This window comes from Muntiacus reevesi, chromosome 4 (genome assembly GCF_963930625.1).
Source record: "Muntiacus reevesi chromosome 4, mMunRee1.1, whole genome shotgun sequence".
NCBI classification, from domain to species: Eukaryota; Metazoa; Chordata; class Mammalia; order Artiodactyla; family Cervidae; genus Muntiacus; species Muntiacus reevesi.
Genome location: NC_089252.1, coordinates 41,509,483 through 41,537,413, shown reverse-complemented (window position 1 = coordinate 41,537,413; position 27,931 = coordinate 41,509,483). Strand labels below are relative to the sequence as shown.

The following is a 27,931-nucleotide window of genomic DNA, read 5'->3' as shown; positions in this document are numbered from 1 at the left end:
ATGACATTTTCCAGCCAAGAATTCTGGAGTCGGTTGCCATTTCCTTCACCAGGGGATCCTCCCGACACAGGGATCAAACACGGGTCTCCTGTATTGCAGGCAGATTCTTTACCATTTGAGCCACCAGGGAAGCTTATTAAAACAGACATTTCTAAGTATAAAGACAGGTCGACTTAAGAAAGTATCAGCTGATACATGCTTGACTTTATCTTAGCTGATCTATAGATCTATCTTTTGCTTGATCTATAGACAGTACATTAGAATATGTAATGAATCCATACACAATCTCATTAAGAAGCATTAAAATGAAACCTAAAGCCAGTAACATACCACTATGTGCCGGCCAGAATAAAATGAAAAAGACTGACACTACTGAGTGTTGGTGAAAAAGTGGAACAACTGGAACTCAGAAAACCTGCTGGGGCAAGTCCAATAAAGCTGAGCACAATGTCTGTACAGTGACCCTGCAATTCCACTCCGAGGCAACGAAGAGTACCCATGCTCTAAAGTTCACAGACTAGAATACCTGAAGCAGTACTATTAACACATTAATGACCAGAACTTATTATATGTCTTTTGTTACCCGAACATTATTGACCCAGGACGTATCAGTAAGTTTTTAAGACAGTGATACAATTAACATCACCATGCAAAGTTTCAGAGCTCAAAATTGATCAAGGGTTCATCATACAACTTATGATTGTCATTATCATTCACATTTTGCTCCATCAGGTTTTTGTTTCAACCTTGTACTATAAATGCAAGTTTACTACCGGGAAAATTTTCAAAAATGACATGTGGCTAAATTTTGAGTGAAGAATTTTTTGGTAAAGTTTATGCAGATACTTTGCTTGATTATTCAAGAGACATATACACTGGTATCTCAGAAGATAACAGTTCTTCAGAATATAGTTCTGACTTACATGATGTGATTATTATGCCAACAAAAAGACAAAAAACCTTAGTGATTGACTCTGATATGGAAAGTGGAAAAAAAAACCTCACCATACTGGAGAAGGCTTTACAGGTATGTCAGGCTTAACTATTGAATGTAATAACCCATAAAGTGTTAGTCAAATAACAGAATTAATTTTTGGCCAGCCACAGGCATTAGCTTCTGCAAAAATCCCCCAGTCAATAATGAGTTAATAGTATTTCCAAACTGGGAATGAACCAAATGATCCAAACATCCATTAGATAAATAACATGTGGTTTATTCACGTGATGGAATACTATGCAGTCATGAAAACCAACCATGTACAAATACATGCAACAAATACATGTGAGAAATCTCACATACTGTTGAGCAAATAAGCCAATACAAAGGAAAACATATTGTTTGATTCTATTCATAAAATGTCCCAAAACAGACAAAACTATCCCATGCTCTTGGAAGTCCAGACAGTGGTTACCCATGGGAGGCAGCAACTAAAAGGGAGAAAGAGGGACTTCTGGGGTGCTGGGAACATTGTTTGATATGGGTCCTGACTGTATGCATGTTTTCCATCTGGGGCTTGCCAGGCCAGCGTGGGAGAGTACTGCTGGGTGCCCCATACTTGTTCAGTAGTGCAGTGAGAAGCAGGCACGCATGTCCCAGGCTAAACGGGAACAGAGATGGATGTGAGGTGAAAAGCTGGCTGTTACCCAACTCCAGTCCCGTGTACATCTGCTGAAATAAGTCTATCACTAAATAAATGAGTGCAGCAGCCACTGTATCAGCTACTTTCAAAGAATCAGGAATAATGTTGTCAGAGGGTGAGAAACGAAGAAGCTTCCTATCAGATGTGCAGCATTTGATGTTGACCAGGGAGGTAGTGATATTATACACCCATGCTTCCTGTTTGATCAAAGGGCCAGTAGGTGTCACAAGCATTATGGTACTGTGATTACAGGGCCATGGTCCCTGGGTCTGGCCTCAGATGGAGGTAGACAACAGAAAGTCAGTTCATAAAAGTCATGTTCAGTAGCTTGAATATTTACACTGGCAGTTCTTCCCCATACAAAGATTTGCACAGGAAGCCAAATACTCATTAGAAGGATACTTCGAAGACAAACAACACAATGACAATGAGCTAAGACAGGCTGAATCAGTTCCCAGAAGAGCTAAAGGGACTGCAGAGCTGGTCAGCCAACAATGCCCCTGTGATCTCTCCTGTGCTGACCTGTATCACACACCTGCCTCCAGGCCCTTCTCACTTGTATCTCTTTGTTTGGATGCTCTAGAAACACCATTAACATGAATATAGATGGCAATCGTACTTCTCAGAATTCCAAGTTTGGTGAGGGGTGAGTAGGAAACCCTGCACTGACAATCTACCTCTCAAGAGTCATCATAGCCTCTAATTAATTCTTCTCTCCCTGGATGCAGATTTCTCTGGGGAGTCACACTGGAGTAGAGGCCTAGTGACCTCAGGGCACAGTTGCCACCTGTAGGCTGCTGCGGCCGGCAGGTCAGGACACTTTCCTTTTGGTGCAGTGGGAAATGGCCAGTTTCTCCCCTTGAACACCGGCCATGCAGTGCCCTTGCTTTACTAAGATTCCAGGCCCAAAGAATTCCATTTGATTGCTCTTAGTTACACACAAACAGCCAGGTTCCCAGCCCACTCCTTCCAACTTTTTTCCACAGAGGCTGTATCTGATCCTCATTTCTACTTCCATTCTCAGGGGACAAACCTAATGGCAGGTCTGAAAGTGCCCTTCAGTCACTCCCATGAGCGCCTGACATCACTGGCCTGATAATGAAAAGCCCACTCTCCTTAACAGTTTCCCCAGGTCTTGGATGGAAAATCATCAAATATTTAGACTGCAGACGTGTGTAGGAAGTCCCATCAGCTTTTACCCTGGTGATGGGAGTTCTTGAGTCACTGCCCACCACTAGCTGCAGCAGGAGACGTCAGGAAGGAAGAGCAGGGAAGGCAACAACGTCATAAATGTGCAAAGTGCAACGTACAGGATGCCACACCTTCCGGGGAGGCTCTGAGCACCTCCGAGCATACATCAGCTCGCTCAGATCCCAGAGCCCACCCGGCTCTCTCTGCTCCTTTTTATCCTCCTTTTCCATTTGGCTTTGCCACCACAAATTATTCCACCCAAATTTTCCATGGAGTGGAAAGAGCAGGAGGAGGCTAAAAATATCTTATTACTTGCTTGGAATACATACACTAAGATGACTACATGAGAACAGTGATAACAGAGAAGCTTTACATTCTATACCAAACTATCACAGTACTTCCTAGCACTTTCCCCCAGAACTGATGTAATACTAAGAGCTCACAAGCCCACTTCCCAGCACCGCCACCAAACCTCAGCTGGCGAATGGCAGCCACCAGTCAGAAGTGCTATTATTTATTTCCTCTAACAACTTATGGTGGATCACCACATTTTTATAAGCTGGTAACAGCTGGAGATGCACAGATTGTGGAAGGAACAGAAATTAGGTAATCTGTGTTATCTAACAGCTGAAATGTCTGCTATTCTAACAAAATGAACAATCAACACATGTAAATAAACTAAGAGACAACAGTTTCTTAACAAGTACTCTGGATAATTACAGAAAGAAATGTCTTTTAAAACCATGCATGAAAGAAATGATTTTTAAGAGTATGTATAAATTCTCTGCTTTGCTCTTTAAATAAGTTTTTTTCTATATATCAAAACTGGTTAGTTTTGTAAATGGTGATAAATCAAGGACAACAGTTCACTTTGGTGTCAGTTTCAGAAGAGTCATGCGAGAAGCCAGGGCTGACAACTCTTAAGGGTTCTGAAATGGCAAATGAAAACTCCAAGTGGGGATGAGACACCAGATCCAACTGCGCCAAGCCAACGCTGTGATGGAGGAACACGTACTGGTTCTTTCTGGGCCAAAGAGGGGAACAGATCGACAGCATGCAGCATCGCAGCCCAGACCTCCATCAGGTGGATCCCTCAAGCCTCTCTGTCAGCTCCCTTCACAGCCACACACTGCCCACTGGCCCACTCCCATATCTCCATCCCTGCGGATCCTTGCCCCTGCCCCGCCATCCCCGCCCCCCCCAACCTTATATAAATCCTTATATAAATCTGAGGAAAATGTGCAAACAGGTTCACATGGGAGACATCCACTAAATCTTGAGAAAAATACCCACGGCATTTTGGTTCAGTAGAGAAATTAATTACATCCTTGATAACTAGAAACATTAACTGCTATCATCAGGAACTCCTATGAGAAAGCCCCCCAAATGCAAAACAATTTTATGCTGGAATCTGAAATGCTCTGTCCAGTTCTAGAACTCAGTCATGTTAGCAAATGAACTAGTTGCTATTTAAAATGAAATTTAATAATTGGCTACAATCCTAAGTTAAAGTTAATTAACTTTTATCACCATGTAAATTTTAGTTTTAAACTTATACTGAACACTGACATTCAGTTGTACAGAGAGCAATTATTTAACCCTGAAAAACACTAACAAAACTTCGGAAATGAGCACACATCCCTGTGAATTAGTACACTCCCACCAATTCTACAACTGCAAAAGTTTAATACTGTAAATAAACACTGGACGAAGCAGAGCACTGGTGAAAGAACTCAGGCTTTAACACGTCATTTTATAATTTTTATGAGCTACGAGAGTGGAAGCAAATGGAATTCTTAGAACGTTAAAAATAGATTTTTAAAGACAAAGGTCCCATCTCATTCTTATATACACACACAAAATTCATCTGTCACAGACAGCAAAAGTTCCATTTATACACTGACGTTTCCAGCAGCATCCTGCCCACTGAGAATAGTTACATTTAACAAGGGTGTCAGATCTATGGAAGGTAGACCGTTCAAATCTGTATAAGACAGAACACAGTTGTTTTGGTGCCACTGCACATGTGATGTGCTCACTGCTGCTTCTCAAATGCAAAAACCAAGTAAATACCTAAAAAGAAAACAAATAAAATTAGAGGTTGGTTTCTCATATCCTCAGGGCAACAGTCTTGGTCTCATTCATAATTTGGTGAAAATTCTCAAGCAGCTTTTGAAAGACAGTTCCATTATTTATTTCTAAGAGTTCTTCAATAATTGTGAGTCATAGTTAGGTAGATACAAGATCATATCTATTTATGTGAAAACAAATATCCACCTACTGTAATACTCTGACATCAAAGTCATAGAGCAATCCAACTTAACAGTTAAATCCCTACTGACAGTTTGAGGAGAAAAAAGTATAAAATGAAAACTGGAAACTTTATGATTTAATTATTTTTACCTGGAATAACTACACTACTGTGAGTGCAGGGGTACTCTTAAGTTTGCTACTTGGGAGTAGGTGAACCCTAAAAAAAAACTGTAAAGGAATATAACGTGCATGTTGAAGTTCATCCAATTACCCAGCTGCAGTGCTAAGGGCATGGTAAAAAAACTGGGCCAAGGCTACCTGATGACTCGAGACCCGTGAAGAGACACACCCAGCCTCAAGAGCATGCTCCCTAAAACCAGGCCTCCTGCTCCACATGTGTTCACTCAGACATCCAAATGCACCTGCAGCTCCTCATCCTGAATCACTGAGGTTCAAACGTATCTTCTTCTAAGAGACTGACAGATGTTACAGTTATGAAAACGACAGAGATGACAAAGTCTCGATATCACAAGAATGTTCAGGATGTTCACTAGGACATTCAACCAGCAAGTCAAGATAAGAAGCCATGTGACAAGAAAGCCTTGCCCCTTGGGTCAACTGTGGAACAGGGGACGGATGAAGGATGGCAGACCAAGTAAGGGCCTCCCAATCCTCAAGCTCTCTGCCCCCCAATCCAGTCTGCACAGAAGCACCAATGCAGTCTCCCATAACAGTCTCTCTGATCCATGCTGCTCTTTACTCCTCATCTACTACCTCCCGAGCCTTTTAGGAGAAATGAAAGATGGCTGGCAGCAAAGCAGACAGACGGGCAGGAAACAGGCAGAGTGATCATCAACACTGTAAATTCCTCTAGAGGGTCAGATAGCAGAGCAACCTAAAGCTTTCAAGAGCAAGTCCTGAGGCTCAGGACAGTTCAGCATCAGAGCTTGCCCTGCACTCCAAGTGTTCTCTATACAACCATCCCTGCTAAACCCACCCCAAACACTTCTGCACCTACTGCAGGTAATCTGGCAGTCCTGAGCTGCTCTGACGTAGGGTCACTGAAAACTAATGCCCGATTTCAGATCAGCAATGAGTAACTTTCTCTCTTTTCTAACTCAAAAATCCTGGAAGTCTCACTAATTATATATAAAATGCCTTCTGTGCCAGCATTTCAATTGGGATTTAAACAAACAAAACCTGAACCACTTCTGATTTGTCAGCAACACATTTAAAGCATCTTCTAGAGGAATAGCAAGCTCTGGAAATACGAGCTCAATGATTAGATCAGTAGGAGTTTAAAATACAGCTTCTCAGACTGTGGCACAACCCAAAGCCCTCTAGGTTGTAAGAGTATAACTCGTTACAGAGGGGACGGCCCTGACACGGTGATCCTGGCTGCCCTGTGGCCACTGCTCCTTTCTTATTGCTCTTCTCATCTCTAACCCCCCTCTTCTTCAACTGTCTGGAGGCATCTAATTCATCTGCAAAGTATCACTAAAGTCCACAATTAGTATTAAAAAAACAGTCCTGATCTGCAGCCAGCACCACCACCACGACCTTTGCCCAAGGTTATCCTGCTGTACCGCCCTCTGGCAATGACAGGACAGCTAAGGCAGCTGCATATCTGCACTCCAGGGAAGTCGAAGAAATGTGTCAGTTTCTGTACACATTCCCACATTCATCAGAGATGATGTCTCTAATGTCTTCCAATCCCATTTCTACTAAAGGAAACAATATTCTGAGACAAACAAGCTCAAAGTGTTAGCCCTTGTCTTCCCTTTTCCTCTCTTTCCATTCAGCAAGTCTCAACACTCTTCCTTTCACGTGGGCTTCTGTTGAGGCGAAGGCTGCGAGTGTGAAGCACCTGGATTAGCTCTCTGACCTTAGCCAAGCTATCTGCCTGATTATCTGTGAAAAGAAGACATGATTAACAATAGTCTACTCATGAAGCTGTGAAGATGGAATGAGGCATAACACATGAAAGCTTCCAACAGCGACCAGGCCCAGGCTAAACATTCCGTAACACCATCTGTTATTATTTTCCAATTTCTCTAGTTTTCACTGAGTACTCCTTCATCTGTTTTCCTCATTATAGGAACTTCAGCGTGTGGAACAATTTGCCTAGAAGTCACTTATTTATGTTTCTTCCACTGCGAGGCAGAGAGGTAGTAATTTTTTTTTTGTATCCCCCAAAGCCCTTTCATAGATCTTTATGTAACTCAATATTCAAAGTATTCATCTCTGATTACCTCTGATTTTCTCTTCAATATAATCAACAAATACATAAGCGAAGAATGGGAACTACCTTGTAAGTCCTCAGGGTGACCATATGCGGCACCACCATCACTCCAGCAGGGAGGCTCTGGGACCTTGAGAACTGGCCGGGCTCTAACCGCTCATCCAGAGATGAGCGCCTCACTCCAGAATGCCTCCACATCATGGCTGTTCCCAACTGCACATCCTCCGAGACATCCTGCTCAGTGCTGCTTAACTGAACATCTTAGCATTTACTAAGCCTTCACTGTCAACATCAGAGAGGCCACAAAAAAGTGAAACACAAGGAAGTGGTCCATAAGCCAAAAAATTCCCAACAGAAATGTGAGGTAAAGATGTAAAATACAGATGGCTTTGCAGTAACGAGCAGACAATGGAAATATTTAAGAATGCTCAAAGTTTATGTTAAGGAACACCCTGCATATGCTTTCTTTTGGCACTGAACAGCCTTGCAAGACAAGGGGAACTAAACATTTATAGGAATTTTGTGTGAACACAATCATCCCCTCACAATCTGTGTCAGAAAAATTTCTAAAGTCTTCCAATTTTAACAATCACTTTGAGGCAATCTTTGCAAATGTCAGTAAATCTACACTGACGATATACTCACTTGTAGCTTCCCATTCTGATTTACTTAAGGTCCCCTAAAATTTAAAAAAATAAGGAAGAAAATTTAGAATTGAATATAGAAGTACACGTCTACTTATTTTTCAATAATGGTCAGAGGTGTCCCAAAACCCTAACTTCATTATAAATATACATACAATTTACTGTTAATATTTCTGTGATCTGAATATAAAATAAATCAATGAGATTAACTCTTAATGCCATCTTCTTATCACTTTTGTGCTCCTGCCAATTCTCTAAACCACTGATTCTCAATCAAAGGGTGAATCTGCATAAACAGGGTATTCATTTGTAACTGGAAAAAGTACTGAGCTTACATTTTTAACTTGGGAGATAAAAGGCCTATCTTGAAACATCAAATAATACTGCAGGAGGGAATATGACTTTTGTGTTTTTACAAAGGAAATCACAAAATATCTATCATACAAAGGAAATAAACTGCATTTAGTAACATACTTGCTATTTTGCAAAGACACTGAGTAACAAGATACAGTGACAAGTCTAATAACTAAGGAAATGAAGAAGTGATAAATGTTGAAGAAGTGATAAATGAACATCAATACTATAAGATGTCAGCAAAAATGTATTACACAAATATCTATAATTTCTATTGATAACAAAGTCACAGCTACAACTAGTAATACCATACCACTATGGTTGTGGAGCATTCATAATTAAGGAAAATGTGAACTTCGACATAGAAGTCTGTGAAGATATAATTTTTCCCCATCTAAGTTCAAGTCCCTGAATTATATCTATGGAACACTGCTAGTCAGAAGTGTCCAGGCTAAGATACAATGATACAGCAAGAGAACTCTCAAGCCAAGCCAAGAACATTCCTCCCATCCTTACTCTCTCAAATACTACACCACATTTCTCAGCATTAAAGTACATTTTATTCTGTATTCTACAATTATAAAGTCCTAACTTAGGAGAAACAGGCTAAAGTGTATCTGATTTATAAGTCAGTGAACCCAAGTATTGTAAACCAGTGAAATAATTTAAGTTTCCATTTTTCTCTAAGACTTGTTAAAGAATGAAACCTTACCAAAGGTAGCTTCACTTGACCGTTCTTCATGTACTTCACGGCATGTTCATAGTCACCCACCTTCTCAGAGGCAAGTCTGGAATTCTCGTTTGCAGGATATGGCTAAGGAATCAAGGGAAATTCCTAGTTGAGTCGTTACATTGAAATTTATAATTCAGAATGAAACACCCTAAATCACTGAAATGAGATAATAATCTTTAAGTATTACTTCAGAAATAAAAACTACACATACTTTTGAAATATAAAAAAAAGGAGTGGAGGGAATCCTCTCTGAACAAAGCAGCTGCTGTGGTCAACAATGAGCATGGCCGGAGTACCTACAATTATAGAGTGTCACAGAGGGACTGAACGTGTCCTGAATCGCCACCAAGACCACTTGGCAGCAAACACCTGTATCTCCGTGACTCCCGGGCAAAGGTTTTTCCTGCCACAACTCAACTCTGAAGGAAGTTATCAACACAAGAGTTAAACATTCATCTCAATGTCACGGTGACTTAACCGCCACGGAAGTACGAACAGCAACTGGAAATAATACAAATAAAATGTTCAGTCAACAGAACCTTGGGAGTTTCAGAAGAGAAGGAAAACATCCAGCCTCCAATATAGATCGTCTCCACAATTACAAAGAATATGAAGAAGGGTCTCAAAAAAATGCTGTGTTTTTAAAGATATGGTGACCAAATGTCTGATATTCAAATTACTTCAAGCATTATTTTTAATCCATTTTAAGTATTAGGTTGGTGCAAACGTAATTGCAGTTTCAGACTGTGAATTTTAAATCATTGTAACTAGGCTCAAACACATCTTTGTTAATCAAAAAACCATTTTGCAACCATTACAATCAACACATTTTTGCCAATGAGAAATAGATTTGCTTATTTCTGTAGTGTAAAAATTCATGCTTCAGATACAGAGCAGCCCCAAATGCCGACAGTCCTGACAGTCCGTGTTAAAGCTCTGTCCTAGGTGCTGAACAGTCTAGCATTGGCACCAGTTATCTGTGCAATTTATATAAATACTGAGTGTGTCCATGGCCTTGAAAGGAATCTCAGAAACAACCAAACAAGTCTGTGATAACCTAGGATTTTATACAATTTCTAAATACTCACCTCCAGGGCCTGCATTCGTTTTAACAGCATTTTATTTTCATTGTTCTTAATCTTTTCCTCATAGAATTCCAGAAATGTTTTTTTGTAGACTAATTTCATATTGTACTTCTTCGCCATTCTGTCCAAAAAAGATTCTTTCATGAAAAGGCTTCCAAAATATTTGTAATTCTTTACGCAACAGTAACATCTTCTGGGCTTAACTAAAAACCTTACAAATTCACAAGAGGACCATGAAAAATAAGTAAAGAGCAACACCCTAGTGACCTGAAGGAAACATGCGGTTAGATCTCCCTGGGTCACAGGGAACTCCAGTAACCTAACAAACAGGCCAGGAAGTGAAATGAAAATATTCCCTTTCATCTACTGGATTCCCTGGCAAGACACTATTAATTTTTATCCTACATCTTGAACTGCGTCTCCACAGTATGTTTTCTACAGGTCTCTTTTCCCAAATTCTAGATGTCACGGTTCTGAAGACAGTGGCCCAGATCCTTGCTCAATGTCACTCCCTGATGTACACAGCTTGCCAGCAGCGGTGACAGCTCAGTCCTGGCTTTTGTCACATTCACTCCATGTTCTCTAGAAATCTCCACCAGGATGATCCCAGGCGTGCAGGGCTGAATCCCACCAGCCTGTTCTCCTGCCAGTCTTTTGCTATTTCAGTAAACCATCTAACGCTCCTTGCCGCCCCACCCTGTGCCCAGCGTTCAGCACGCCACTGCATCCTCTCCATTAACCTGCAAAACGTACTTGGAACAGGCACACTTCCAATCCCGACACTGGCCACCAGCCTGCTCTTTCACCACCACCATTCAGTGTGGTACCACTTCGTTTGCTTGTTTCCCTGCTTTTATTCTTACTCTCCCTCAACCAATTTTCCAACTGCAGTCAGATGATGCTTCATAAGCGCACAGGTCATGTCCTTTAAAAACCCTCGTTGGCTCCCCAGCACACTTAGGGCAAAACTGGCCAACCAGACAGCCTTTAGATGTTGAGTTAGATATCACTTTCTCCCTCAGACGTCACTTTCTCCCAGTGGCTTCCTCAAGTCTAACTAGGTCTATCTTTCCCACCTCAATTGCCAAAGCAGATTACTGAGCATCTGTAGACAACAAAAAGGAACCTGAGGATGATTTCAAGCAGCAGATAAAAGATGACAGGAGGAACAGGAAAAACCCTGAAAGGGGACCCCTGAGGTGACGGATGAGGGGACAGAGTGAAGGGAGCATCAGAGGGCTGTTCAGCTTTGCACGCAAGAGCCGCGTGTACAGCAGGAGTCCCTGCCACTTGCATCAGACCCCTTAAGAAGACAACACAAGTCAATATAAAGCCTCTTCTATTCCAGGCATTCATTTTCTATCAAAAAATATCCAAAATAAACCTTTACAAGGGAAACCGAGTTTTACATCTACAAATATAATTACAAAGAACAGAGACTCAATCTGACCAATTTGAATAGGTCTGCATATGAAAGCTAATTAACAAGACAGCAAAGGCAGTTTGGATCCCTATGCATTTTCAGATCATCTCTCTGAACGAATATCTATCTCAATAAATAATTTATAAAAATTTTAAAATTAAAGTGACAATTTACTACTTGATATGTTTATCATCATTAACAATACAAACAGAAAAGATTGCTAATGTTTGCTTAGCCATTTAAAAAAAAAAACACTTTTGTTTCATTCTTTATCTTTTGGGGTATACTCAAATCACCAACTGTCAACCAAAAGCACCAACCTAACATACCAAACATATAAAATAACATACTAAAAACGTTTTAATTTCTTCAAGCATAACATTTCCCCCAAGTTTGCTAATTATAAGGAAAATGTGATATAAATTTTTTAACTTTCATATTTATAAACTGTGCATACTATTTTCCATGTTTAATCACATGCTACTTCATTTTCTTATTTTCTTTCATTTTCTTCATTTTCATTTTCTTTAAAAGTTTTATACACTGTAGAACTCCTGGAACTCCTACATCCATAATTTTACAAGCTGACTGAGACACAATTCAAATAAATAATCACCATCTAAAAATAAGCAAAAGAATAAAGCTCATCCTTTTCCTCAGTTAATGAAGGCTTTGTTTTAAAAAGAAGAAAAAATAAAAAGAAGGAAACACACTTTGGTCAGCTGTGACATGGCCCACATATAACGACTCTCCCATACTTCCTCTCTGGGAAACCCCCAAGACCAAGGGGTCTCATTAGGCCTTGGTGCCCTACCTGCATAGCCTGAAACCTCAGCTTTCCCTGGGCCTATGGTTTGCCAGGACTCCCAGGAATTCAGGTTCATGAATACATTCCTGAATCAGGATTTTACTATCACCACTGCCATGAGTCATAGTTTCATAAGCTATAGTGAAATATAAAACAACTTTTAATATACCTATTCGTGTCAAAAGGGGGATCCCTACTTTGAGACGACTAATTTCAGTTACCCAAGTACCAGTAGTTACTTAAAAACAAATCTTTGCTATTTCTAGTTGTCAGTTATTTCATGCCACAAGTTGTATGCAACAGGCCCCTTTCCTTGCCTACAGGATAAAATAGTTTCAGGAATAAAAGAAACTAAATGAATAAGGCTGTAAGTGACCTATGGCACCAACTGTTGAGTCTTAGTTTTGTCATTATTCAGGCTATACTTCTTAAGAACCCACTTAAAATAAGAGACAAATAGAAATACTGATTTTTCCCCCTTTACCTTCATTCTTACACAAAAAGAGAATGTGCTATGTGCTAAGTCACTTCAGTCGTTTCTGACTCTTTGTGACCCCATGGACTGTAGTCTGCCAGGCTCCTCTGTCCATGGGATTCTCCAGGCAAGAACACTGGAGTAGCTTACCATGCTCTCTTCCAGGGGATCTTCCTGACCCAGAGATCAAACCCTCAACTTTAACATCTACTGCATTGGCAGGTAAGTTCTTTACCACTAGACCCACCTGGGAAGCCCCCAAATGAGAATAGTAACAGATTAATGACATTCTTACTCATTTAGCAATGGAAAATAGACCAAGAATTCAGGGACATCCACAACACCTTCCAAGTTGAAGTCATATTTGCAGCCAAATAAAGGATAATCTCCTTTCTTCTGAAATTTCACAGTATATATTTCATTTCCAAATGATTCTGTTTCTGAAGCTTCAAGGCGTCTTCTGTAAGTTATCCCCCCCCCCAAAAAAATCAAATCTATTATTAGGTCAAATTTATTTTGATCAGATTAAATATGGGGAGGAACACACATGATGCAATTTGTAGCTGTGAAGTGGGTCTGAGCTACTTTTAAGAAGCAATATGCTAAAATATCATTAACAATATCACTAACAAAATCATGCTAGGAGTAGGCTTCATTATCATGACAGCTGGTTAAGTCTCATCTGATCTGGAGTTTATCTAGCAATATCACCTCTGGCTTTTTGGCTCAATGCAACATCACTCCCCAACTAATACACAAAGATGTTTTAAAGGTTCATCTGTCAGTTTGACTTTTTAACTTAAAACCAGATTAACTACACAAATACATCATCAAAGTGCTCAGCCCTTCTATAAACTCTATTTCTGATAAACATCTGCTGCTCTAAAATAAGCTTAATTTTGAATATTTTATAAACCACAATATATGAAAGTACTTACATCAATTCAAAGCTATTGGGAGTGGTACCAATAAAATAGCCTCCAGGGCTCAGTCTTTCACACGCATTTCTGAGCATGACGTCAGCCTGCTCATAGGACTCAAATGAGTAATGACAGACAAACTGACAACTGCAGATGTCAAAGCACATTTCTCGGTCACGAAACTTATCAGTCAGGAGTTCCTGAGACAAATTATAATGGGTCAAGATTTTGAAGTTGGCTGCAACATAATTAGTGAATTTCTAATATTAGGATCCCTAAAATAAAAGTTGACATGCCCTCCAACCAACCTGTCCTCTATCATTATGCATCTTAAGGATCATAATAAAAATGTTCTTTCTGGTTCAAGAGAATCTGATTCCCACTTTCAGAGTAATTTCAAAAACTAGAGATTCTGGAATCATACTAAAAATACATCAAACAAACATGACATTTAAAGGAATTGATTCTTTAATTGGCTTTACTGGAAAACTAAAGTAAAATGACGTTGACCTATATACTTGGGTTTATGAAAAACACAAAGCCGGCCTTTGAGACATTTTTTTATTTTTTAGGTTTTGCCATGCAGCCAACAGGCTCTTAATTCCCCAATCAGGGATTGAACCTGGGCTACAGCAGTGAAAGTGCCAAATCCTAATCACCGGACTGCCAGAGAACTCCCTGGGAAATTCTAAAAAATGCAAAATGTTTTTTAAAGGTTTCTAACTTTCTAGCAGTATACTACTACCTCTTTCCACCTTCACAACTGCCAACAAAATGTGTAGCTAAAGGTATCTATAATAATTTAAAGAGCTAACAAGTCAGAAAAGAGAGATAAAGTTCAAGGGGGAGATTTTCAGCATTTCAAGTGCCTCTGTAGTCTTGAACTTCAGCTGTCAAAGAGATCCAGAAATAGGTGTCACCAGACTGTGACATGTTGAGAAGCTGGCCAAACAAATTACAGGGTAAACAAAACCTAAGCGCAGATTTATTTCAAAATACAAGAAAACAGTGTCCAAACAGAAAAGCAACAAACGATTTCCAGAGTAAAAGTATTAAAAGCTAAAAATTACCAGAAGTATTCGGTGGGTCATTTAAGGAAATGTATCATTAATGGAATTTCTAGCTGAAATAAAAAATGCATGTCCTAAGAATTTTAATGTTTCAAAGCACATTTTTAAAAAATGAGCTGATTTTTAAAACAAATCACTTATTAAAACTAAAAATATAAAAAGACATACTTCTAAAAAAACACATACCTTTGAACAATCAGCAGTTATAAATTCTGCACTGAAAATATACTCATTATCGCGACAACGATTTTTCATGTCCTCATACCGCTGCTGACACTGTCTGACAGAAACATCAGCGATATCTGGAAGGGGAAGGGGCATCAGTGATGTCAGCAGAGGCCCATAGAGTTACATAAGAAACACAAAACTGGCACAATCTAGATTTCATCTCAACTGTTAAACTCTGGCAAGAAATCTAGCCTTAGAAAAGCACAAAGGTTCTATGTCCTTCAAAACAAGGGAGAAGAAAGTCTTCTGTACCAATGCAAATGACTGATATTTTTCAGAATGAATTAAACACTTTCTCAATAAGTACTGACAACAGAGAAGTTCTATCATGATTTTTAAATGCTTATTCAAAGTTTAAAGCAGAAAGTTTAGATTCCAATTTGAATTATAAAACCTAACTCTGTACACTCAGCTCTTTATATTTTCCTAATTCAATGTTATTTGTTTTTTCCGTGTAGAGACTTGCACTGCAGGTACAGAAGCACCAGTGGATGCTGCTGTTCAGTCGCTCAGTCCTGTCTGTTTGCGACCCCAAGGACTGCAACACACCAGGCTTCCCCATCCTTCACCATCTCTTGGAGTTTGCTCAAATTCATATCCATTGAGTCAGTGATGCTATCCAACCATCTCATCCTCTGTCGCCCCCTTCCCCTCTTGCCCTCAATCTTTCCCAGCATCAAAGTCTTTTCCAATGAGTCAGCTCTTTGCATCAGGTGGCCAAAGTGTTGGAGCTTCAGCTTCAGCATCAATCCTTCCAATGAATATTCAGGGTTGACTTCCTTTAGAATTCACTGGTTTGATCTCCTTGTAGTCTAAGGACTTGCCTGGTGGTTCAGTGGTAAAGAATCTGGCTACAATGCAGGAGACCCAGATTCAAACCCTGGGTCAGGATGATCCCCTGGAGAAGAGAATAGTTACCCACTCCCATATTCTTGTCTGGAGAATTCCATGGACAGAGGGGCCTGGTGGGGTGCAATCCATGGAGTTGCAGAGTCGGACATGACTGAGTGACTAACACAAAGAAATAACAGTTGATACCGTGTCATGAATATAAGGTAGGAGCACCAATGATACTGGTAATTCTTGATATATTTTTCACTGCTATAAACCAGCTCAGAAAGAAAAAAAGGGGAAAGGGGGAAGCCAATTTCATTTAGGGATGTTCGTGATAAAGCAGTAAAAATTAATCTTATAAAATCTTTAAAACATTTCTGCTACATAACGAAGTCTATCTGAACAGGACTGGTGTGACTGTTTGCGAGCTGTACTGGCCAATTTTTTCATACAAAAATTGTTTTCACTTGAAGAACCACAGAGAGACAAACTGGTTATTCAGACCTGGTAATCTGGCAGACCTTTTCTTCAAAATGAAAAACGTGAAAACCACAGATGGTATTTGTTACCAATGATAAACCTGAGCTTTCAACTGAAAACTACAGCTCTGAAGAAACTGCTTCTATCACGATGGGCTGGGTATTGTCCCAATATTAAAAACTTTTCTGATTGATGGTGATATTAAACCAATGTGATTTCTTGATGCCAACTTTTAGAAGATTTGCATAATTTTAGTGAACAAAACCTCGCAGGGCAAAGTGCAAGATAGATTTAATGGAGCTTCCCATCAAATAATTCCATTTCACTGCTCATCAAATAACACATCACAACATACTGATGCAGAAACAGGGGTGCAAATTCAGCTGTCTTTTACTATTACAGACTTTAAAAGAAATTGCAAAAATATTTTTAAAATGCTAGTCTCACTAAATTTTATTTGTAATAAATTAAAGGTATTTTTTAAATTGCTGGTTTTAATTTCCATAATCAATATATTTAACTACATACACAAAAGCTTTCTGGGGTCCTTAATCATTTTTAAGAGGGTACTGAGGTCATAAACCAGAAACTGTGAGAAGTGCCGATTTAGGCAACATGACTCCATAGGCAGTGCCATGCGTGTCCATGACTCCAGACGGAAAGGAACATGTCGTCTGCCTGCCCCTCTTCCGGGTTAAGACTGACTGGGAGGTTCAGATGCTTGATTAATCCAGTTAAGCTCCTTTCAACTTTTCTCCTAATAGCTTCAGCTATTAATGACTGCAGCTTAGAGCCATTATTTCATCAAGGGTGGAAAAATTTATTCATCATGATTTTTCAATAAACAGGAGTTGGTCTTTTCAACCATTTGGTTATGCATGGTTCATATAGGGTTAGAAAAGAGAAATACCCTCTGCCTTTGTTTACACATTTCAGAATAATTGAGTAAGTTTCCTTGACCCCTCCAAGTCTGAACAATGAGATTTTTCCCCTTTATTTCATGTGTTTCAATCCACTATAATTACTGTTTTTTTAATTTAGGAAACTGTCCTATCTGTGACCAGTGAAAGCCTTTCCAAGTTTGTGCTTCAAACATGGAGTCCAACATGACTTCAATCTGTGGTCTTAACACCATCAGTGAATTCATATTCCTCATTTAAAAAACACCTGTCTCATGCGCAGTCCCCAGACATCTCGTGGCACGGTATTTCAGTGTTATGCCCATAATAGATCTTTCTCATTTCCATTTACTTGGATGACCACAAAGCATTCTTTCCCATGTCATTATCTCTCTTACCAGTACAAACTAGCTTGTCAATTCTTCCTTTTTTCCACTTGAGCAAATCTCCACCTTTACCACATCCTAGGTCCAAAACAGTGATGTCACGTTTCTTTTTCTGTCTCACCTTTTCTAAAAATTCCCCTAAAAGAGAGAAATAAGTGATAATTAATGCTCTTCTCCATTTTCACTAAAGCATAAACTGTTACCCTTAATAATCTACTAACTTCTGCATGACGTGTAATATAAACACATTCATTTATGTAATTAATTCATAACCTTTGGGAAATATTTCAAATTTGACTAAGAATTAACTTGACTCTTCTTCAGCATTAAAGAAGAAAGAATAGTCTCTGTTATGTTAGAAACTAAGACAGATTTTTGAAGGTTATTTTCAGAATTTGATTCAACATTATATAGCAAACATTTTGTCTCTCTCATTTGATTAAACAGAAGTTTAACAGTATAGAAAAGCTGCATGATCTTGGCAGGTCGATAGCAAACATTTTAAATTCTAATTAATACAAGAATACCCAACACTTGTTCCTGGTAAGAGAAAAATTAATTCATAATTTGTTGTAGTTCTCTTTCCAAAGCTAAGTGTTTGGCTTCTTATACACTTAATAAGATGAAAATAATTATGGGATCATGAGAGCGTGACTTTGATAAAAGATGCCAAGCTTACCTCCAAAAGAAACACAAGAACTAGTCAAAAAACTATATAAGCCTCTTTACTGCCATCAGAATTCTTAAAACTCTGAAGTAAAAATGGAATCTTTTATCTCAATCTACCAAATCACATTAATAATCAATGGATGATATTAGTAGGTCCCCTACATCAATAGCCAAATGATTCAAATATCGGTTAAAGGCATATTAATATTCTTAGACAATGAAATATTCAGCAATTCTCACACTGGATAAAATACTGAATCCTAGATCTACTCTATCTTTATCATTCTGAGCTTAATGCTTTTTATTTCCTATGTAATATTTTGCCTGCTAGAATATTCTATATAAATACTTCTGCTTTCACTGTCCATAGGATTTTTAAGTGATTTCAACAGATGTACAAGTGTTCAATATTTACCCTTCTGCTCTGAATCTTTAAAAAAAAGCATAATATATAATATGCAAAGAGTAGAAAACAGCAAGAATGATAAAACCTCTTTATTTCCACAAAATAAGATTAATGAGGGGAAATCTTCATGAAACATTATTTAAGTTACCTTTATCACATTCAAGCATCACACTCAACTATCACTAGCTATAAACAGCAAGGAAGAAAAAATGAATGGCAAAAAATGGGTGCTGAGAAGACCAAAAAAAAGACAGCAAAGGAATCTGGCATAGAGCACATCGATTACAGCAAGACCAGAAAGACAGGTGCAGACAGCAAAGCGCCCAATGAGAAAGCTGCTGGAATAGCTGAAGAAGAAACCACCATCAGGAATATGCTGAGAGATACATTTTTGCCTGACATAGTGTTTTTATAATAAAAACTACCTGTTTCCCTGTTTATAAAAATAATACAACTAATGATGTGAAAAATACGACTGAACGTTAAAATATTTATTCAATGAATAAATAATGAGTAAGTGACACTTAAGGAAAAATACTCAATAAGTCATCTACATTACTAAGGATGATGAAGAAAAGAAGAAAAATTTGAGAAATTAGGAATAGGGTCCAAAGATTACTTAATGAGTACAGATTTTAAAACGCCATAATAGTAACCCTAAAAAAAACCTTTTTTTAAAGAGTTTATTCATTTACCCTAGATAACAAGTAGCACAAATAAGCCTTATTTCTGTAATAAAACATGAACATTAAAAACAAAAGTGAGAAAGAAGAATATTAAAATGTATCTGAAATGAGTCTAGTTCCCATTCCTAACACTTTTCAGGATGGATAATTTATTTTTTAAAATTACTAAAATATTGTCAAAACGAGTAGAAAGTAGTCATAAACAGCACTTTACTCTTTTCAGTTTAACTATGAAAGCATTCTCACTTTTTCTGAGACTGGCTTTTAAAAAAACAAAACAGAAACCAAAACTGAAAAAACTTTTTGTGAAAAACATCAACATTTACTGGCTTTTAAAAATCCTCTAATCTCAGGTAAGTGGCTGACTGATATATTTGATACAGAAAGCAATAAATATTTTCAGAATTAAATTTCCTCTGACTTCCATTTTAAATTCAAAAATGAGTTTTCATAGACAAAAATGATGTCCAAAAAGTTGAATGTCTTCATCAATCCTCAAAATAAACTTTATTTCTCCCCAGAAGAAAAGAACAAGTTCAATGGACAATCAATACAAATGACGACCTTTACCAACTCATTAAAGGCCCAAAGATAAAATATCATGCCACTGCCCGTCTTCTCAACTTAATGGAACCCAAATGTTTCATTCAATAATATAGGATTGCTCCAAAACTACTACAGTAAAACAGATTATTTAATAGCACTAGGTAACCTTAATTCTAAATATAAAAGCACACTGCCTTCTGAAAACCTAAATAAGTCAAAATTAATATCTTATATAGTCAACCATTAGTAAATATGAAAACAATTTATCTCAAAGGCTCAGTTTTGGCTCCAGTTTTATAAAGCCAAGGTTTGATGATTAAATGAACAGTAACTAAAGACTTTGTCACTTTGTGTATGATTAACCACTTAGGGAGAAAAAATTGAAACATAAGCTGAAATTAAAAATTCAAAACTGTAAGTCAAAAAACAAACACACCAATGAGGACACTTTTCATCCAATTATTAAAATTTCTTAGGTAAAAAATTCTACTTTGGCTACGCTTCTCCAAACCAACTTCCTGGAGTTCATTGTAGTGAGCAGCCACTGCTGAGCTGTGTCCTTCTTCCAAGTTCTGAAAATATAAGAATGGCACAAAATTAAGAAGCTGAACATGAAACAAATAAGTCTAAAAGAGCATCTGACCTATATATGGATAAAATAATACTGAGATTGGTATACTTCATTAAGCTGGAGTAGAATCACAGAAATTCCACTAATTATAATCACATGAAAGATTTTCCCCTGCTCCCTATTTTAAAAAACATCTCTTAAGAAATTTTCATCTACAGAATTTTGGTGTTAATGTGTTAATAAAACCAGTATATTTCCAGAGTTCTGATTTATTCAGTTCAGTGAATGTCAGTAGTGAATGAAGTTCCTATAAGAAAATAAAATGGAAACAATATACATACTATATTATTATAAAATTATTGTGGGCATTAAATGAGCTAATATTCACAGAGAGATGGGAACGCAACAGTCTATGTTTGGTGTCAGTGATTTCTATTATCTGCTATTAACCTAACTCAAATTTCAACTTGTACTCTATAAGACCTTAAGCATTCTGCAAAAATGCCAGATAAGTAAAGGGCCTCAGATCACCCCACTTTCTGTTCAACCAAAGTGTTTCATCTGGTATGTAAAATAGGTAAAAGGCTGAAGATTTTCCTTTGAAAAAAGGTTTCCACTGCTAGTAAAAGTTTGAAAACTATGTTTACAAGTTTCTCTCTATTACAAAGGTTTGCAATCCACCAACGACAAACATCTGGCTTATCTGCCACTTTCTTCCTGAGGAGTGATAACAGAATTTTACTCATTCATTGTATAGTGCAGACTCCATCTCAGGTCCCATCACAAAATAGTATTCCCAGATGAAAATGATTTGCTATCCCGTGCTTTATAATTAACTCTTGTTAAATACCAGGCTTTATGTAACTACCCTAATAAGAAGCAGAAAAAACACAGTTTAAGGAATTACATTAAGAAAGAAATGTAAAACTGGGTATCATCTAGAAATTTATCATTTTAAGTGATAATCTCAAATACTTCAGACACAAAAAAGATATAAACACCTAGTTAAAAAGGAAAAAGGTAAATCATTTGAAACTTACACTGGTCTTTTTGAAAACACCAAGAAAAAAGCAAACTATAAAAACTTCCTTTCTAGTGTTTAGTGAAGATTTCCAAAATAAGAAAATTATCTCATTAGCACAAGTTTTATCTAAATAAAAGAGAAATGAAAATCAAAAGTACAATGAGGTATCACCTCACACAGGTCAAAATGGCCATTATCAAAAAGTCTACAAATATAAATGCTGGAGAGGGTGTGGCGAAAAGGGAACACTGTACATTGTTGGTGAGAGTGTAAACTGGTACAACCACTATGGAGAACAAGTATGGAGGTTCCTTAAAAAACTAAAAATAGAGCTCCTATATGATCCAGCAATCCCACTCCTGGGCATGTATCAGAAGAAAACCAGAATTCAAAAAGATACATGATCCCCAATGTTCACTGCAGCACTCTTTACAATAGTAAAGATGGGAAAGCAACCTAAATGTCTACTGACACAAGAATGGGTCAAGAAGATGTACACAATGGAATATTATGCAGCCACAAAAAAGACTGAAATAATGCCATCTACAGTAATGTGGATGGAGCTAGAGATTATTATACTAAGAGAAATCAGTCAGAGAAAGACAAACATATGGTATCGCTTAAAGGTGGAATCTAAAAAAAATTATACAACTGAACTCATTTACAACACAGACACAAACTCATAGACTTTGAAAACAAACTTATGGTTACCAAAGGGGAAAGGTAGGAGAAAGGTGGGGAAGTGGTAAATTAGGACTTTGGGATTAACATATACACACTACTGTATATAAAATAGTCAATCAACAAGGACCTTCCAAGTTCCCTGCTATACAGGGGACTCTACTCAACATTCTGCAATAACCTATACGGGAAAAGAAAAGATATATGTATAACTGAATCATGCTGCTGTACACCTGAAACTAACACAATATTGCAAATCAACAATACCCCAATATAAAATAAAAATTAAGTTTAAAAAACAGAACCCTTATTAAAATTATGTTTTTAAAAAAAGGTATTTCATAACTGCTCCACATTTCAATCTGACATATTCTATTATGAATCTTAAAAAATGCATTCAAAATACCTTTTGCTTTTCAGGAACATCTTCAAGTTCTATTTTTCTCCTTTTCTGAGTGCCATCTCCAGTAGGTTCATCTTTTGGAAAACCATCAGTTTCTATTCTTCTCCTTGAAATGCCTTCATCATCACCAGAACCTTTTTCCTCTGGGGCAATTTCAACATCAAGTTTTCTTTTCTTGGGTGGAGTGTCTTCCCCACAACTAGAACTTTCCTTTACAAGATCATCCTCAAACTCCATTTTTCTCTTATTTGGTGTGTTTACTTGCCCACAAGTAGGAGCCTTTGCAGAAAGATCAGACCCAGAAGAGGTTGTATTTTCATTAATAATGAATGATGACTCTGTTTCTGAATCTAATGATGTTTCTACTTCTTTATGAAAGATTTTTTCATGTTCTTCTGCTTTTGCAGAATTTTCCATTTTTGATTACTTAAATGATGGTCAAACTTCATGAACTGACACTGGAATGGTAAAAATTTGATATTACTTGTAAACATAATGTTGAGACTTTAAAAGCAATTTAAATCAGAACTTGCCCATTTAATTTCAGTGATCAACTAAGAATTTTAAAAAACTCATTAGAGAATACTGAAAGCAATACTGATACATATTGCATATGAATTTCTAAAAATGCTAATGAAGTACTAATTATAATCCCCAAGTACTTCCACAATCTAATCCATAAAAGTCACCACTGACATTAAAGCTGACTTAAGTTGTCACAGTAAATGAAGTCAGTTCCATTTCTATCCTGACCCTTACTCTACAGCCTTGGGTCCCAAAATGTGTGCTGGACACTATAACAAATTCATATGGGCACAGCAGGGTATTTTAAAGTTTAATGAAAACCTAGTGATACCTGACACCTGGAAGATATCACAGATACACCATCAAGTAGAGCACAGTTTTAACTGAGTAGCTTGCACTATATTTTTCTTTAAATGACAACAGAACCTTGTGAAGCTAAGACTTTGGTTGTACCACAGAAATTCAATGTAAAACAAGAAGCGCAGCTGGTGTCAAATCTAATCTCAAGGCTTGAGAAGTCCAGTACTCAACAGATGTACACATTCCACTACTATGCATTTGTGGTAACTAAGAACTAAACCCTATTTCTTTCAATCTGAGTATTATTTTTTAAAATAAAGTTGTGAGGACACACTTAAATTGTTTGGACTAAACCACTTAGGGAAACTGTTAGGTATTTCTTTTGGCCTAGGGACACTGAAAACCAAGAGCAGGAAAAGTCTGGGACTAGTAAAATCCTTAGTTTGCAATGGATGTCAGAATCAGGCAGAAAGTGAAGAGAGTAGAAAGAAGTTTCAAGACCCAGTCTGTTACTTAATGACCATTTTTGTTGTTCAGTCCCTAAGTCGTGTCCAACTCTGCAACCCCATGGACAGGCTTCCCTGTCCTTCACCATCTTCCAGAGTTCAAACTCATGTTCATTGAGTAGATGATGCCATCCAACCATCTCATTCTCTGTCATCTCCTTCTCCTCCTGCATCTTTCCCAGCATCAGGGTCTTTTCCAATGAGTGGCCTCTTCACATTAGGTGGTCAGAGTATCGGAGCTTCAGCTTCAGTCCTTTCAATGAATATTCAGGGTTGATTTCCTTTAGAATTGACTGGTTTGATCTCCTTGCTGTCCAAGGAACTCTCCAGAGTCTTCTGCAGCACCACAGTTCGAAAGCATCAATTCTTCGCCACTCAGCCTTCTTTATGCTCCAACTTTCACATCCATACACGACTACTGGAAAAATCATAGCTTTGACCAGACGAACCTTTGTCAGCAGAGTGATGTGTCTGCTTTTTAATATGCTATCTAGGTTTGTTATAGCTTTTCTTCCAAGGAGCAAGTGTCTTTTATTTTTTATTTCCATTTATTTTTATTAGTTGGAGGCTAATTACTTTACAATATTGTAGTGGTTTTGGTCATACATTGACATGAATCACCCATGGATTTACATGTATTCCCCATCCCGATCCCCCCTCCCACCTCCCTCTCCACTCGATTCCTCTGGGTCTTCCCAGTGCACCAGGCCCGAGCACGTGTCTCATGCATCCAGCCTGGACTGGTGATCTGTTTCACCCTAGATAATATACATGTTTCAATGCTGTTCTCTCAAAACATCCCACTCTCACCTTCTCCCACAGAGTCCAAAATTCTGTTCTATACATCTGTGTCTCTTTTTCTGTTTTACATGTAGGGTTATCGTTACCATCTTTCTAAATTCCATATATATGTGTTAGTATACTGTATTGGTCTTTACCTTTCTGGTGTGTCTTTTAATTTCACGGCTGCAGTCACCATCTGCAATGATTTTGGAGCCTAAGAAAATAAAGTCTGTCACTGTTTCCATTTTTTCCCCACTTGCCATGAAGTGATGGGACCAGATGTCATGATCTTGGTTTTTTTAATGTTGAGTTTTAAGCCAGCTTTTTCATTCCCCTCTTTCACCTTCATCAAGAGGCTTTTTAGCTTCTCTTTGCTTTCTGCCATTATCAGGGTATCATCTGCATATCTGAGGTCGTTGATATTTCTCCTGGCAATCTTGATTCCAGCTTGTGAGTCATCTAGTCTGACATTTTGCTGGAGGTACACTGCATAGCAATTAAATTAGGGTGACAATATACAGCCTTGACGTACTCATGTTCCAATTTTGACCCAGTCCATTGTTCATGTACAGTTTTAACTGTTGCTTCTTGACCTGCATACAGGTTTATTGAAAGGCAGGTAAGGTAGCCTGGTATTCCCATCTCTTTAAGAATTTTCCACAGTTTGTTTCGATCCACACAGTCAAAGGCTTTAACCTAGTCAATAAAGCAGAAGTAGGTATTTTTCCCGAATTCTCTTGCTTTTTTCTACGATCCAATGGATATTTGCAATTTGATCTCTGGCTCCGTTGCCTTTTCAATTCAGCTTGTACATCTGGAAGTTCTCGGTTCACAAACTGTTGAAGCCTAGGCTGAAGGACTTTTGAGTACTACTTTGCTAGCATGTGAGTAGCAACTGAGCAGTAGTTTGAACATTCTTTCACATTGCCATTCTTTGGGACTGGAATGAAAACTGACTTTTTTCAGCCCTGTGGCCACTGCTGAGTTTTCCAAATTTGCTGGCATATTGAGGGCAACACTTTAACAGCACCATCTTTTAAAGAGCTCAGCTGGAATTCCATCACCTCCACTAGCTTTGTCCCTAGTAATGCTTCCCTAAGGCCTACCTGACTTCATGCTCCAGGATGTCTGGCTCTAGGTTAGTAACCACATCACTGTGGTTATCTGAGTCATTAACACCTTTTTTATACAATTCTGTGTATTCTTGCCACTTCTTTTTAATTAGGTGCCTCTGCTACGTCCTTACCGTTCCTGTCCTTTACTGTGCCCATCTTTCCATGAAGTGTTCCCTTGGAATCTCTAATTTTCTTGAAGAGATCTCTAGTCTTTCCCATTCGATTGTCTACCTCTATTTCTTTGTTCACTTTCAAAGGTTTTCTTATCTCTCCTTACTATTGTTTGGTACACTGTATTCAGTTAGGTACATCTTACCCTTTCTCCTTTGCTTTTCGCTTCTCTTCTTTTTTCAGCTATTTGTAAGGCCTCTGTTTAGTCTCTTTCAAACGTTCTCAGGCTTGTGTATGAAACAGGAGGGAAAAAAATAAATGAGCTATTTACTGGACAAGAATTTATTAAGCCACTCAACAAGTTCAGTGAAGTACTACAGAGAAGCTCAATAAGGCACTATGTGAATTAGTCCTCAAGAAGTTGTTTCCTCCCGGACTGCCGGCTTTTTTTTTTTTTTTGCAGGGAGTAGGGGCTACTCTTTAGTTGTGGTTGACCGGCTTCTCATTGCAGTGGCTTCTCTTGTTGTGGAGCATGGGCTTCTGGGTGCCCAGGCTTCAGTAGTTGAGGCACATGGGCTCATTAGCTTTGGTTCCCTGGCTCCAGAGTACAGGCTCAATAGTTGTGGCACAGGGGCTTAGTCACTTTATGGTATGACAGATATTCCCAGATCAGGGATGGAACTCATGTCTCCTGCACTGGCAAGCGAATTCTTTACCACTGAGCCACCTGGGAAGGCTAGTCTTCAAGAAGTTTACAACTGACACAACACTTAAAAAGTTAGGCTGAATTAGAAAAGAAAAAGCAAAAGTCGGAAAATTAGTGAGATTCCGCAAATTCAGAACCTGAAAGTTACGAAGTGTTCCATAAAAAGAAACAGAGTAAGAAATAAATTTGTTTAATGGAATGGGTAAAAAGAAGACACTCTAAATCAGGAAGGGTTTCAAAGGCTATTAACTTTCACTATCCAAGGTTTGAGGTAACAAAGTATCAGTAAGTGCCAAAACAAGAATTGAATCAAAGAGGAAAAAACTTACCCAGAAATGCAGTTTTCTAAATAACTGTTTAAAATGATTATCGAGTAATCATTTCCCTAAGGAAATAAAATTGGCTTTAATTTCAAATAAAACGATGTAACTTTTCCCTAGCTAATGTAATATCTAAATTCACCATTGAGAATAAAAGTTAATTTATATTTATCTGAGACATGTCTACCAATGAAACGTCCCACAGACAATTCGGTCAGAATAAATGACACAGATTTCCAAACGACCCCACAGATGGATAAGACTGTGAGCGTGAGAGTCCAAGCTGAGTAATGAGTTAGGTCCCGACACAAGAGGGTTCCCTCTCGGAACCCTCAGGAAAGGACTGGGCCGACAGGTACAAGAAGACGCATAAACGATCAAACCTGCATCTTGGTGATCTGCGAAGCAGTCACACCCGAGGTTTCTCAGGAATCACCCGGCCGAGGGCTGGAACTCAAGCAGGTGAGCTCCACGCCGGACCCACCGGTGGGGCGGTGGTGTCCTCGAGCCCGAGGACGCACTGAGCCGCCCCGGCGCGGCCCGGCTGAGGTTCCGGCCCACCACCGATCTGACAGACGGCCGGGCCTGAAGCGGCTCTCGGACCTCTCGAACCCGGGCTGGCTCCGAGCAGAGGCGTGTCAGCACCCGCCGAAGCGGCACAGCCACTGGTTGGAATGCCCATTCCACCCCAGCAGCCACGGCTACACACAAAGAAGACAGAGCCCAGCGCTGCGATCCCACACTTACCTTCCAGCCATCCGCGACTCTGTTTGCGGAAGCGGCGCCACGCCACGCGCGCGCTATGACGCCACTTCCGGAGAGCGCGGGTCGCTTGGCCCGGAATCCCGAGTCCCGGCGTGCCGCGCGCGGCGTGCGAAGGGCGACGGCTCGAAGGGACGCAAGAACCTGGTTGG

General features: G+C 38.7%; 1 protein-coding gene across 3 annotated transcripts; it reads right to left on the bottom strand.

Annotated features, from left to right (window-relative positions):
* Positions 1-1,193: 1,193 nt before the first annotated feature.
* RNMT (RNA guanine-7 methyltransferase) lies at positions 1,194-27,899 on the bottom strand. Of its 3 annotated transcripts, XM_065932628.1 has the most exons (13): positions 27,765-27,787; positions 27,027-27,082; positions 26,197-26,278; positions 22,655-23,109; positions 20,409-20,544; positions 17,678-17,803; positions 15,025-15,140; positions 13,787-13,968; positions 13,144-13,308; positions 10,146-10,263; positions 9,037-9,138; positions 7,972-8,005; positions 1,194-4,904 (listed from the first exon to the last, which is right to left on the bottom strand). In XM_065932628.1, exons 4-13 carry the CDS (start codon positions 23,066-23,068, stop codon positions 4,867-4,869), a joined length of 1,431 nt encoding a protein of 476 aa, XP_065788700.1. In that variant the 5' UTR covers positions 23,069-23,109; positions 26,197-26,278; positions 27,027-27,082; positions 27,765-27,787; the 3' UTR covers positions 1,194-4,866. The 3 variants fall into 3 exon arrangements, with proteins under 3 accessions (XP_065788700.1, XP_065788702.1, XP_065788701.1); XM_065932630.1 differs by lacking the exon at positions 26,197-26,278 and having other exon boundaries at positions 27,765-27,805; XM_065932629.1 differs by lacking the exons at positions 26,197-26,278; positions 27,027-27,082 and having other exon boundaries at positions 27,765-27,899.
* Between the last annotated feature and the right edge of the window lie 32 nt (positions 27,900-27,931).

What these genes read in the sequence shown, in the direction of transcription:
- RNMT (XM_065932629.1), bottom strand. Translation starts at nt 23,068, where the DNA reads ATGGAAAATTCTGCAAAAGCAGAAGAACATGAAAAAATCTTTCATAAA. An exon ending in TAACTGCTGATTGTTCAAAG is followed by an intron (nt 13,969 to 15,024) that starts GTATGTGTTTTT and finishes AATTTGTCTCAG; the next exon opens with GAACTCCTGACTGATAAGTT. An exon ending in ATCAGAATGGGAAGCTACAA is followed by an intron (nt 4,905 to 7,971) that starts GTGAGTATATCG and finishes TTTTCTTTTTAG; the next exon opens with GTATTTACTTGGTTTTTGCA.